At 39.0% G+C, this 14,062-nt stretch overlaps 1 protein-coding gene across 1 annotated transcript; it reads left to right on the forward strand.

The window, feature by feature from the left end:
* Positions 1–8,226: 8,226 nt before the first annotated feature.
* Positions 8,227–10,722, forward strand: LOC140816115 (uncharacterized). The gene is made up of 3 exons (XM_073175182.1): positions 8,227–8,301; positions 9,148–10,255; positions 10,325–10,722. The coding sequence occupies exons 2-3, from the start codon at positions 9,148–9,150 to the stop codon at positions 10,720–10,722; spliced, it is 1,506 nt and encodes a 501-aa protein (XP_073031283.1). The 5' UTR covers positions 8,227–8,301.
* The last annotated feature ends 3,340 nt before the right edge of the window (positions 10,723–14,062 follow it).

The raw sequence follows: 14,062 nt of genomic DNA on the forward strand, positions 1-14,062 counted from the left end.
TTTCTTTATCTGTATTCTCATGTGAACAACATAGATAAAGACATTGATTATACTTTAATACAAATGAATCGTAATTCGATGTTGAAACTCGTTTGTAAACACTGTATAATCTAAATTCGTTCCCAATCGATTCAACCGCCTAAAACATGGATAAAGGTCGCTTGTGCTCGACACTAGCATCTGTGATGTTGTGTATTGCGTTTCTTGGTAAGGCATAGAGATGTCCAAACATGCAGATGGATAGTCATGTGATGATTATACCGAACAACCCTCCCTCGGACTTTCCAAGTGGTTATCATTCATCGAGAGGATAAGTCCGAGGTTATGATTGTACACCATTAGTCCTTACGACCCGAGACAACATTGAGGCTTTATATGCTAGGTCTGTGCTTTGACTCGTTAGCCGGGTCCAGAAAAGTAATCAGATGGCGAGTTTGGGTACAGTTGCGACACATATAGGAGCCAGTGCATTGTAGTCGATGATTCATCGCTCACCTGCAGGTGTGGATATCCTATGTGATCTGATGACATTATAGTGCGTGAAATCTCTGGCCAGAGTATGAGATGTACGTTAGAGAAGGAGTTCTCAAACCATACATGCGATGCCACTATTTATAATTATCACATAGTTATCGAATTAATATGCAACCCTCGGTGAACCAATGGTTGCAGATTCGATCGGGATATATGTGATGAAGGGACCGTACTGTACGCTAATCATAATCGACTGATTCTTGCAAGCACTATCAATGATACCTAGGGAATCATGGGGCGATGCTACTAGACGCTCTTACCATGGTTCGATGGATTTAATCAGAAATATGATTTCTGACATTCTCATGATCAATTGTTGATACATAGAATGGGACAGATAAGGGTAAGTCCGCATAAAAGATTATGTTCTAAATCACAAGGAGTTGTGAACCAACGACTAGCTGTATTCCTGAAACATTGAGGTTCACACAAGTACTAGATCGTTTGTTCCCGTTGAGAGAGAATAAACTCAAGATGTTGAATTTATATTATGATATAATAAATTGAAAGAGTTGAATTTATGATGATTAAATTATGGGAGAATAAATTCAAGGAGTTGAATTTGTAAAATTTGAGAATTTAATTTATTAAACTCAAAAGTTGGGTTTATTAAATATTAAATTATGGAGGTGATGAATTCAAAGAGTTGAATTTATAATATTAAATTCAAATGTTGAATGATAATGTATTTAATTTATTAAGCTCAAAAGTTGAGTTCATTAAATAATGAATTAAATAAATTGGTGGGAAATATGTTAAATGGGCTTGTAAGAGTACAAGCCCAATATACTAAATAATTAAAGTCTTAATGGACTTTGATTAATTAATTAAACTAGTTGAACTAGCTCAATTAATTAATCAATCTCATTAATGTTAATTATGGTTCTTAGGTTATGACTTAATTATAAATAGAGGTTATCAAGACATAACCATAGCCACCAATAATTGAGAAATTCGAAAATCTCTCTCCCCAAAAGCTTGGAAAAATCAGCCACCTCCTTTTGAAGGATTGGTTTGAGCTGCCTCTCGTTTTATTCTCCAATGCAAAATCTCTTCTACTTTTCTAGTGTAAATTAGAAAAGGATCAAACAATCTAGTCATGTACCTGATTAGAAGAAAGGAGTTCTTGAAGAAAGTTAAGAGGAATTTCATCAAGAGCTATCTCCGCAAATCCGGAATAGTTGGAGCATGTGATTAATTCACCAAAGGTATGAAATTCTAACACTCTATGAATGTTTATGATAAAACCATACAAGTGCCCAAACATAAACATATTTTGGTTGTCAAAACAAAATAAAAATTTTAAAACTTCCGCTGCGTTTGGGGCACGAGAAAACCGAGATCCAACATTGGTATCAGAGCCAGACGTTCTAAAACGTATGGTTTTGATATTGAATAATTTGTTTCTAACCACACAAGAAAATTTTCAGAAAAATTGATGCAACATCAAAATTATTTTTTTTCAGAAGAAAAAAGAAAAATTCGTATCTGCCCGGAACTATTCCGGGCAGACCCGCGCGCAGCGTGCGGAGAGTCCGCACGGCGCCGCGCGTGCCCGTGCAGGAGTGCCGCCACGGCCCGAAACGTTCGGGCAGCGAGGGCGGCTGCTCGAGATCGTCTCAGGAAGCGTGCTGAATGGTGGGATTGAATTGTTTGGGCCCAGAAGCAATTTTCCTGATTTTTCAAATTTTTGAGCAAAAATGATATTTTTGAAAATTGGTTCAATTTTTATTTTGGAAAATTAAATTTTTTTTTGTAAAATAAATAATTAGAATATGATTTTAATTATTTACGGTAAAATTGAGTTTTACAAGAAATCAATTATTATTGATTTAATTGGAAATTAAATAAAGGTGTTTATTTAATTTATTAAATTTTTTAATAATTGTGGTGATTAGTGATAAAATTATTAGATATATGATTTATCAATTAATTAAATTGTTTAATTAAAGTAATGTTAATATTTGATATTAAATACATGAAGGGTGATCGAGAGTCTTGACCAATGTGTTAGGTGTATGTTATGAAATTTTCCTGTTTTATTCGTTTTTAATATTTGATATTATTAAAGTGGGTCTGGTTTATGGCTCGTTCCTACCCCATGAGATGTATCCTTTATATGCCATGACTATTTAAATGTAATTATTAAAAATAGTGGGAGATCAAGACTGGAAGTTGGTGGGCCCGATGAACGAGATGAAGACATGTAAAATATTGGAAGATCTTGTAATAGTTGCATTTGCATCCCTTCATTCACCTAGGTTTTGGGCCTGTATCCATGTATGATTCACATGGATCTAATAGTGTTGGCAATCGATAATCTTTATTTGGTGTTGAATGTCATATATGATATATGCGATATAGTAGTATGCATGTATGTATATTATTAAATAATATAGTTGAATGAATCCGGCAAACATACAAACTGGTGGCACGCGATTTTTAAATTAAAATGATGAAACAATTTTAAAATTAAAATCCCTCATTTTGAATAAGATTCAAAATTTATATCAAATCGAAAAAGTAAAAATTAAAAGAGTTTAATTTTCCTTGCCTTCCATGAACCGTGGTTGCATGTTGATCGCTACCCGCGGACAGTGTCTGGCTCATATTATTAGGGAAGCCTGGAAGCCGAAAAGCTGTGACTTCCACTAGACATATGATGTGAATTTAGTGGAACTCCCATGACTTCGGCTCATATTATTGGGGGAACTCATGGCGATCGTCCACTACAATTCAATATTGATGGGTTGGTTTGGTACGTGAAAATAAACGGCTTCATATTATGGGGTCCTTATTAAACGTGAGGCAAAACACGCGGAGGTTGCATAGGATGCAATTGGATTCTACCTTTTAAAAATTATAATTGGTTGATATTATTCGGGATTATAATTGGCTAATTGGACTCTACGTGCCCACTAAGGAAATACGATTTCCCTTTTTCATCAGAGGGTGGTGGAAATGTTAAAATAATGGGAAGAAAATTTATAAAATGAAATCCATATTTTATTTCTTAGAAATATTTAAAATTATCGGTAACCATTATCTGTTTTCATTTTCAGTATATTTACGATGTCTACTCGTAACCCGCTTTCAATCATTTTCGATCAAAACAAATTGACTGGCCCTAACTATCATGACATGTTTCAAAATTAAAAGATTGTTCTGAACTCCGAAAGGATTGCGTATGTGCTTGATAAAAAGTCACCAAAGGAGGCGGCTCCTGATATCAGTAGGACTGAATTAGCTAAGCTTGAGAAATGATGGGACCATGATTTTCAAGCTAGGAGCTACATGTTGGCTTCTATGTCGATTGAAATTCAGAGGAGGTTCGAGGAGGCGGTGAATGCTGCTGACATTCACCTTCATCTGAAAGAATTGTATGATGTACAAACTCGTTCAGAGAGACATGCTACTGTGAAAGAACTCATGACTACATGATTGCGAGATGGGACTTCGGTCCATGAGCATGGTGTTAGGATGATTGGGCTCATCGAGAAGTTGGTGGGGCTTGACGTGGTTATTCCTAGTGAGCTCTCGACTGATATTCTCTTGTTGTCCTTGCCTGCCTCGTTCGATGGATTTGTGGTTAATTTTAATATGAACAAGCTTGAGGCCACCTTTGAAGAGTTGGTCAATATGCTTACTAATTATGAGGCCACAATTAAAAAGGAAAAGCATGTTCTTCTGTTGGTTCTTTGTACGGTACGAAAAAGGGAGCCCCAAATAAAGGCAAGAAGCATTATGCCCCTCCAAAGAAGAACAAACCCAACAAGAAGCCATACAAGAAACAAAATCCGAGGCCCACAAAGCTTGACAAGTCAGAAAAAGTCTGTTTCCACTGCAACAAGCCTGGACATTGGAGGCGTAATTGCGAGGAGTATCTAGCCCAGAAGCGTTCTGGCCATGGTATGTTTTATATTGAAGTTAATGTTTCTATTAATTCCTCTTCTTAGGTAATGGATATCGGATGTGGTTCTCATCTATGCAATGATTTGCAGGAGATGGGAAGAAGCAAAAGGCTTATAGATGGTGAGACCTTACTAAGACTAAGAAATGGAGCAAGAGTTGTTGCTACTGCCATTGGAGACATTACCTTAATTTTGGACAATAATTTTAAGTTGTTTTTGAGAGAAGTTTTTTTTGTTCCTGAATTGGTTAAAAACATTATTTCTATTTTTATGCTTGATAGGGATGGTTATTCTTATGTTTTTGCTAGATGTGTTTGCAATTTATACAAGAATGAATGTTTGATTGAAACTTGAGAATTAACAAATGATCTGTATAACTTAAAATTAAAAGATATTCCGTTAAACAATATCCAAGTGCGTACGAAAACAACAACAAACAAAAGAAAAATAGAAGACCCAAATTCCGCACAAATATGGCACGATAGACTAGGTCATATTTCCCAAAGAAGGATGCACAAGCTAGTGGGAGAAGGCATGTTTGACTTATATGACATAAATTCTCTACCAACTTGTGAGTCTTGTCTAAAAGGAAAAATGACTAAAAATCTATTCAATGGAAACGTGAAACGTGCGCATAGTCTACTGGATTTTATCCACACGAACATTTGTGGCCCGTTAAGTGTTAGCACAAAATTTGGGCATTCCTAATTCATTAACTTTATTGATGATCATTTGAGGTATGGGTACGTTTATGTGATGAAACACAAATCTGAAGCATTTGAAAAGTTCAAAGAGTTCAGATCTGACGTAGAAAATCAGCTGGAAAGAAGTATTAAGGCACTTTGAATCTGATCGAGGTGGAGAATACTTAAGTGCTGAATTTTTGGGTTATCTAAAAGAGAATGAGATTCTCTCACAGTGGAATCCACAAGCAACACCACAATTGAATTGTGTTTCTGAACGTCGAAATCGAACCTTGATAGACATGGTTCGATCTATGATGGGATTCACTGAATTTCCTATATTGTTTTGGGGCTTTGCGCTTGAAACTGTGGCAATGTTGTTGAATAATGTTCATACTAAAGCAGTGGATAAAACGCCATATGAGATATGGATGGGAAAAACTCCCAAATATTCTTACATGAAAATATGGGGATGTCCTGCTTACGTGAAGTAGACAGTGGGAGACAAATTGGATAGTAGATCACTTTATGCTACTTTATAGGATATCCAAAGAATTCTGTTGGATATTATTTCTATCATCCAATGAAGCAAAAGTGTTTGTTTCAAGAAATGCCACCTTTTTGGAAAGGAAATTTCTATTAAATAGGAAAGGCAAAATGATAGAACTTGAAGAAATTCAAGATGCTCCCTCAACTATAGAAGTTGAACCCAATCCCAAACAACCAGTAGTTTAATTACAAGCTCCTCGAAGGTCTGATAAGGTTATTAGACCACCTGCAAGATATACGCTTCTTCATGAACAAAGCCATGATGAGGCTTGTGTTGATGTGATCCAATGAATTTCAAAGAAGCAAGATCTGATACTGATTCAACCAAATGACTTGAAGCCATACAGTCTGAAATGGACTCTATGTTTTAAAACCAAGGGTCTGGACATTGGTGGATCCACCTGAGGGAATCGTTCCCATAGGATGCAAATGGATCTACAAAATAAAGCTTGGGGCGAATGGGAAGGTAGTGACCTTCAAAGTAAAATTGGTTGCAAAAGGTTATACTCAAAGGCAAGGTATTGACTATGAGAAAAAATTTTCACCAGTTGATATGTTTAAGTCCCTTAGAATACTACTGGCCATAGCAACATGGTATGACTATGAGATATGGCAAATGGATGTAAAGACTGCATTCCTCAATGGAGACATCAAAGAAGAAATTTACATGTCTCAACATGAGGGATACATATCAGTAAGTGAGCATAAGATATGCAAACTTCAGATATCAATATATGGTCTCAAGCAGGCATCAAGGAGTTGGAACCTCAGATTTGATAGCACAATCAAAGAGTTTGGTTTTGATAGCAAAATCAGATTTGATAGCACAATCAACCTGAGGGATACACATCGTGGTGTGTACAAGAAAGTCAGTGAGAGTGCAGTGACATTCCTGGTACTTTATGTTGATGATATCCAGCTCATTAGGAATGATGTAGGATTATTGCAATCAACTAAAGTATGGTTAGCAAGTAAATTCTCCATGAAAGACATGGGTGAAGAATCCTATATATTGGGAATACTGAAGGATCGTGTGTTCTAGTGACTTCGAAGGCATTTTGCACACAACAGTCTCCAATGAGCTTCAATAGCTCGTGTTCTAAGAATATTAACACCGATGAATTAAATCGAGTTTGGTTAAAAACCAAGCGGAAGAAACTCGAAGTAATCCTTCGTGAAGAATACTGTTATATTTAGAAAACATTTTAACTTACGTAAACAGACTAACTGAAATAAGACATATTAGTTTTTGCATTCTTCAATTCAGTTACGGTGACAACTGAACTGACGAATACTACAACTGATCAAAACAGTTTGAAAACAATATTTAATTAGTTAAATACACAAGATATGTTTATGGATGTTCGGAGACTTCAACTGCTCCTACGTCACTCTTTCTATCTCCACGGATAGGATCCACTAGAATACTTTGATTTATACAACTACTTGTACAAACTCACTCAGCTAGGACTTACACACTGCCTAAACTTAATTCCTAGCTATGACTGAAGGCAGCACCTCCCAGCCAACGCTTCTTTAACGTCTATGTGTCAAAGACTACATACACAAGTTTAACGTCTTTGTACAAGAGTGTTTTTGGGAGTGAATGTGTATGTGAGAACTGAACAAAAGTGTTCTCACACACTGAGGGACAATGGCTTCTAAACTAAGCAGATACAATGATAACGAGTTCCTCTCTGGATTGAATACTTCTATAAGCTGATTTGACTTTGAAGTGTGCCCTACTCTCTTTCTCTCTTGAGTTGTATATCTTATTTGAGTCTTCACCGATATTCTCTTTATATAGGCGAGAAAAGATGATCGTATAGTGAGACTCATTTATTGTATCCGTTGCATTTGAATCGGCTTCTTGGACTTTGTGTCTCGTCTTTTTGACTGCCTTTCTTAAGAGTTTTGTCTTTAATGCTCTGTTGCAATGTCCATTATTGTCCTTTGACTGGATAATGGCTTTGTACCTTCTCGCAAAGCTGGAATCCACTTGAAAGAGTTTGTCTTCATCCATAACTGAAAGATTCTAACTGATGCTTCGAACTGGTTGTAATGACCCGAATTCCTATTTTGCATGAAGTATTAATTAAGACATAATTAATGAGTTGTTAATTAAGTATTTTTAAGGAATTGATTTCGGGATTAAGCTATTGGTATCCACCGAATTTTAAATGGATAACCCGACCTACTTCGGATTACATTATCTCGAGAAATCCAACTAGACCAATGAGATTCTGACACGTGGCAGATAAGATTGGTTCGGATTTTCTGAAATAGTGCGGATGCAGCCTATAAATGGAAGCCGATTCTTTTGTTTCCTTCACAGCATTCTTCAGAGAGAGCTCTAGTTGTACCTTAGGTTTTCTCGCAAGTTTCTAGGGAACTTTGGTGTCAGGAAGTTTCGGAGCTAGTGTCGACTCGAGGAGGGTCGGTGAACTGAGATCGAGACATCATCAGCGGGCTGACGACGGACGCAGGTATAATCCTAAATCCTTAGATAGTGTATTAAGGATCATTAGGGAGATCTTTGTAGCATGTTTGATCTGGTTTGTTAGTGATTTCTTTATGTTGGTATTGTCTAGGTTCAGAGCTTTCTGTCAGATTGTTTTAGTGAGGTACGTGATGTACTGACTGAGATATCCAAGCGTAGTATACACACTTATATGGTGCATATTTATCTGTTGCATGATACATGTTTTACTGCTTTGGCATATTATGCATGACATATCATGTTGAGCTTGATATCTTTTGAGATATACCGCATTTGTTGGGGCCTCTCAGCCCTATTCTGTATTGTGGACGATGGGGCATCGAGAGCTACAGTGTCCGACGGGACCCGCGGGCTCTGATGTCCTAGATATTGCAGGTTCACGTCTTGATGATGAGTGCGGGAGCCAAAACATGCCTAGGGCAGATCAGAGACTACACACTCAGGCGCCTCTAGACTGAGCATGAGATTCTTGACTTGATCCTTGATATCCGAGCATATTGCATTTTGCATGCATCATATCAGTTTGTATACTCGTACATTCTTGTATTGGGCGATTGTCGCTCACGTCCTTGTTTTCATCTTGGGCACCCCATTCCACGGGGCAGGTCTTAGGTTGGACGGTTCGGACGACCAGGGCAGTGGCAAGAGCAGTTGGGTTTTCGGTGGTGATCCAGTGAAGGTTTTCTGTGGTTTATAGTTTTCTCGTTTAGAATCATGTATTTGTTATGGTTGTATTAATGTTTAAGACTGTCGTTATTGTTTTGTTTTCATTTGGGTTATAAGATGATTAAGTATTTGGTTTCTGATGTTTAACTGTTGGTATTAAGTTTAATGTTGCATGTTTATTAGTCTGTTTAGTAGTGTCTCGGGTAAGGGCGCTACATTTGGTGGTATCAGAGCATGCAAAGATTTTTGGGACATTAGTAATTCTGTTTTGAGGACTTAGAAGTTGATTTTAGTTTCCTTTCAGATGTCAGGAGATGGAAGCAGTCACGGTAGTGTGGGACATGGCCGTTATGGCGACGATGAGGCTGGCCGAGAACATCGTCGTAGAGATCGTGACGGAAGGCGTCATCGAGATCATGATGAAAGGAGACGTAGGAACTGTGTCAACATTATGGATTTCATGAAGATTGGACCTCCACCGTTGACCGGAGATGAGAATGCTGGTGTTGCTGAAGCTTGGGCTGATATCATGGAGCAGTGTTTTCGAGTGCTGCACTATGACGAGGATGAGAAGATAGAGGTAGCCGATTTCATGATCCAAGGAAAAGCTCGGAAATGGTGGAAACCTGTTTCTGCCATTCTAGTTCAGCAGCATGGGCGGATTCGTTGGGAACATTTCCATCAGGCCTTCATCAATCATCACTTTCCGCCAGCTCTTCGTCAGGCGAAGGAAATGGAACTGTTGACCATTAAGCAAGGAGATTCGAACATTGAGGATTATCAGAAGCGTTTTACAGATCTGTTGCCGTACGCTCCTCACATCAGTGAGAATTCTGCAGCAAAATATTCTCACTTTTTGAATGGTTTGAACCAGGAGATTTTTGATCGGGTTTCTGTCTGTGATGATCCTACTTCGTACGAAGGATTAGTGAATCGTTGTCGTCAAGCCGAGATCAGTATTTCTATGAGGAAGGCTATGCAAGCTAGCAAAAGTTCTAGTTCGTTGGGACCAAGGGGTCAGTCTTTCAAGAAGTCTGCATCTTCTTCTTCTTCCGGTTCTGGAGGAGTACACAGCTTTGGTAGGAAAAAGATGCAATGTGGCCACTGCGGAGTCAATCACCTGACGGAGAATTGTCGAAGAGCAACAGGGGCATGTTTCAATTGTGGTGGTTTTGGTCACATGAAGAGGGATTGCCCTAATTTGGAGAATCAGAGTGGAGGCGGAGGTTCTATGACAGGGTCTTATAGTGGAAAACAGTTTGAGGCCACTGTTCAACAGAAAGGTTTTCCTGCTCAAGGTTCTCGTCGTGGAGGAATATCGCAAGGAGCTCACCAACGCCCACGAGTTCAGGGGCAAGTGTTTGCCCTAAACCAAGAACAAGCTGAAGAGCATAACGAGAGAGTCATTGCAGGTAATTTTCTTTTATGTGGTATTCCTGCATATGTATTGATTGACACTGGGGCATCGCATTCATTCATAGCATCAACGTTTGTTAAGAAGCATAAACTACCCTACGTGTCATTAGATGTTTTGTTGTCGGTGTCTACACCGATGGGACAAGAGGTTTTAGCTAAGCGACTTGTAGTAGACTGTTTGCTGGAGTTTGAGAGAAATTACTTGTCTGCCAATTTGATGATATTGGCTATGGAAGATTTCGATTGTATTATGGGAATCGACCTATTGACTAAGTATAGAGCGACGGTGGATTGTTATCAACGTCTCATTCAGTTTCGTCCAGAAGGAGACGAGAATTGGTTCTTCTTTGGTGAGGGAGCTCGACCTCCAATGCCAGTAGTGTCTGCTGTAAAGGCACAACGAGCTTTAGCAAAAGGAGGAGAAGGATACCTCATTTATGCTGTTGACGTATCAAGGATGTAATCGACGTGAATAACATTCCAGTTGTCGATGAATTTCCTGTTGTTTTTCCCGATGAAATTCCCGAATTTCCTCCAGAGAGGGAAGTGGAAGCGGAGATAGAGTTGGTACCAGGAACCGCACCTATCTCCAGAGCGCCTTATAGATTGGCACCAACAGAGATGAAAGAGTTGAAACAACAGTTACAAGATCTTCTTGACAAAGGGTACATCAGACCCTGTGTGTCTCCTTGGGGAGCACCAGTGTTGTTCGTTAAAAAGAAGGATGTGTCTATGCGGCTTTGCATAGATTATCGACAGTTGAACCGAGTAACAGTCAAGAATAAATATCCGTTACCACGGATTGATGATTTGTTTAATCAACTGCAAGGGACTTCAGTGTACTCGAAGATCGATTTACGGTCTGGATATCATCAACTTCGAGTTCATCAACGTGATATCCCTAAGACTGCATTTCGAACAAGGTATGGGCATTACGAGTTTCTAGTGATGCCGTTTGGTTTGACGAATGCTCCAGCAGTATTTATGGATTTGATGAACCGAGTATTCCAGGAGTATCTTGACAAGTTTGTCATTGTCTTTATTGATGACATACTGGTATACTCTCGTAGCCTTGAAGAGCATGCACAACATTTAAGGATTGTGTTGCTAACATTAAGGAATCACCAACTGTATGCTAAGTTGAACAAGTGCGAGTTTTGGCTCGACAGAGTTGTCTTCTTGGGACATGTTATATCCAAAGATGGGATATCAGTGGATCCTAGCAAGATCGAAGCAGTGTTGAGTTGGGCACGACCGGAATCAGCTCAAGAGATAAGAAGTTTTCTAGGTTTGGCAGGTTATTACCGGATATTCATTTCAGGATTTTCTCAGATTGCCAAACCATTGACTCAACTGACCTGTAAGAATGTGCAGTTCGAATGGATTCATGATTGTGAAAATAGTTTCAATGAACTGCGTCAACGTTTGACAACTGCACCAGTTTTAGCTCTGCCATCTGGATCAGGAGGGTACATTGTGTACACTGACGCATCACTTCAAGGACTTGGGTGCGTTTTAACCCAGAATGGTCATGTGATTGCATATGCATCCAGACAGTTGAAGAAGCATGAAGAGAATTATCCAGTTCATGATCTGGAATTGGCAGCGATTGTGTTTGCTTTGAAGATTTGGCGACATTATCTCTATGGAGAGAGTTTGAGATCTTTACAGATCACAAGAGTTTGAAGTATATCTTCACTCAAGCAGAGTTGAATATGCGCCAAAGAAGATGGATGGATTTGTTAAAGGATTATGATTGCGAAATCAAGTATCATCCACGATCAGTGAATCTTACAGATGATGCTCTTAGTCGCAAGGTGAGATTATCTGCACTTCAGACAAGTTTCATATCAAGTGTAATCCAAGATTGTTGTTCTCTGGGATTTCACTTCCGTCATAAGAAAGGAATGGAACACATTCGAGTAACGAGCATTTTATCTGAACCGATGTTGTATGCCAAAATCAGAGAAGCTCAGTTTTCTGATCCGAAGGTGGAAAAGTTAGCAAGGTTAGCTAACGGAGACAACACATCTGGCTTTGCGTTCCAAACTGATGGAACCTTGTGTTTGTCAGGAAGAATCGTAGTTCCAGAAGATTCTAAATTGAGGGACGAGATTTTATGTCAAGCTCATAGGAGTAAGTTGAGTATCCACCCTGGAAGCATGAAAATGCATAAGGATTTGTAGACCAATTTTTGGTGGAAAGGTATGAAGAGTAGTGTTTACCAGTTTGTAGCCAAGTGTTTGGTTTGTCAGCAAGTGAAAGCTGAGCATCGACGACCAGGAGGATTACTTCAGAATCTTCCTATTCCTGAGTGGAAGTGGGAGCATGTAACGATGGATTTTGTCACCCACTTGCCGTTGTCTTCTAAGAATTGTGATGCCATTTGGGTTGTTGTGGACCGACTGACTAAGTCAGCACATTTCATTCCATATAGTCGGGAATATAGTTTCGATCGCATGGCAAGACTATACATCCAAGAGATTCTTAAATATCATGGTGTGCCAACAAGTATAGTCAGTGATAGAGATCCACGATTTACCTCAAGGTTCTGGGGAAGTTTTCACAAAGCATTGGGAACGACATTGAGTCTGAGTACTGCTTATCATCCAGAGACCGATGGTCAGTCTGAGAGGACTATTCAGACGCTTGAGGATATGTTGCGTGCTTGTGCTTTGGATTTTGGACCAGCATGGTATGATCATCTGCCGCTTGTGGAGTTTGCATATAACAATAGCTACCATAGTAGCATTGGTATGGCTCCGTTCGAAGCATTGTATGGTAGACGTTGTCGTACTCCATTGTTTTGGGACTAAGTAGGAGAACGACAAGTGCAAGGACCTGAATTAGTGCAACAAGCGATTGACGTAGTGGAATTGATCAAGAAGAGAATTAAAGCTGCACAAGATCGTCAATCGAGTTATGCGAATACCAAGCGTAGACCTCTACAGTTTCAGTCAGGGGAAAAAGTGTTCCTTAAAGTTTCACCGTTCCGCAGGGTGATGAGATTTGGACTCAAGGGAAAATTAGCCCCAAGAATTCATTGGACTTTTTGAGATCTTGGAATGTGTTGGGAATTTGGCGTATCGATTGGCTTTACCGCCGTATCTGTCCAGCATTCATAATGTCTTTCATGTATCGTTGCTACGACGGTATGTAGCAGATGAGTCGCACGTTCTTAGTCCGACAGACGTTCCACTTGAAGAAGACTTGACTTATGTTGAGCAGCCGCTTTTAATCCTGGGTAGGAAAGAGAAAAAGCTCAGAAACAATACCATTCCACTTGTTCTAGTGCAATGGCAACGCCGAGGTACTGCAGAAGCGACTTGGGAGTTAGAGAGTCGTATGCGCTCAGAGTATCCTCATTTGTTTTGAGTTGTATTCAGTTGTATTTTACTTCAGTTTTGATTTCGAGGACGAAATCTTTGTAAGGAGGGGAGGATGTAATGACCCGAATTCCTATTTTGAATGAAGTATTAATTAAGACATAATTAATGAGTTGTTAATTAAGTATTATTAAGGAATTGATAATTCGGGATTAAGCTGTTGGTATCCACCGAATTTTAAATGGATAACCCGACCTACTTCGGTTTACATTATCTCGAGAAATCCAACTAGACCAATGAGATTCTGACACGTGGCAGATAAGATTGGTTCGGATTTTCTGAAATAGTGCGGATGCAGCCTATAAATGGAAGCCGATTCTTTTGTTTCTTTCACCGCATTCTTCAGAGAGAGCTCTAGTTGTACCTTAGGTTTTCTAGCCAGTTTCTAGGGCACTTTGGTGTCGGGAAGTTTCGGAG

The sequence above is a fragment of the Primulina eburnea genome, chromosome 16, assembly GCF_022965805.1.
Source record: "Primulina eburnea isolate SZY01 chromosome 16, ASM2296580v1, whole genome shotgun sequence".
Classification (NCBI taxonomy): domain Eukaryota; kingdom Viridiplantae; phylum Streptophyta; class Magnoliopsida; order Lamiales; family Gesneriaceae; genus Primulina; species Primulina eburnea.

Coding starts and splice junctions, on each gene's coding strand:
- LOC140816115 (XM_073175182.1), top strand. CDS start 9,148: ATGTCAGGAGATGGAAGCAGTCACGGTAGTGTGGGACATGGCCGTTAT. Junction 10,256..10,324: donor TAACGAGAGAGTCATTGCAG/GTAATTTTCTTT, acceptor ATTCATTCATAG/CATCAACGTTTGTTAAGAAG.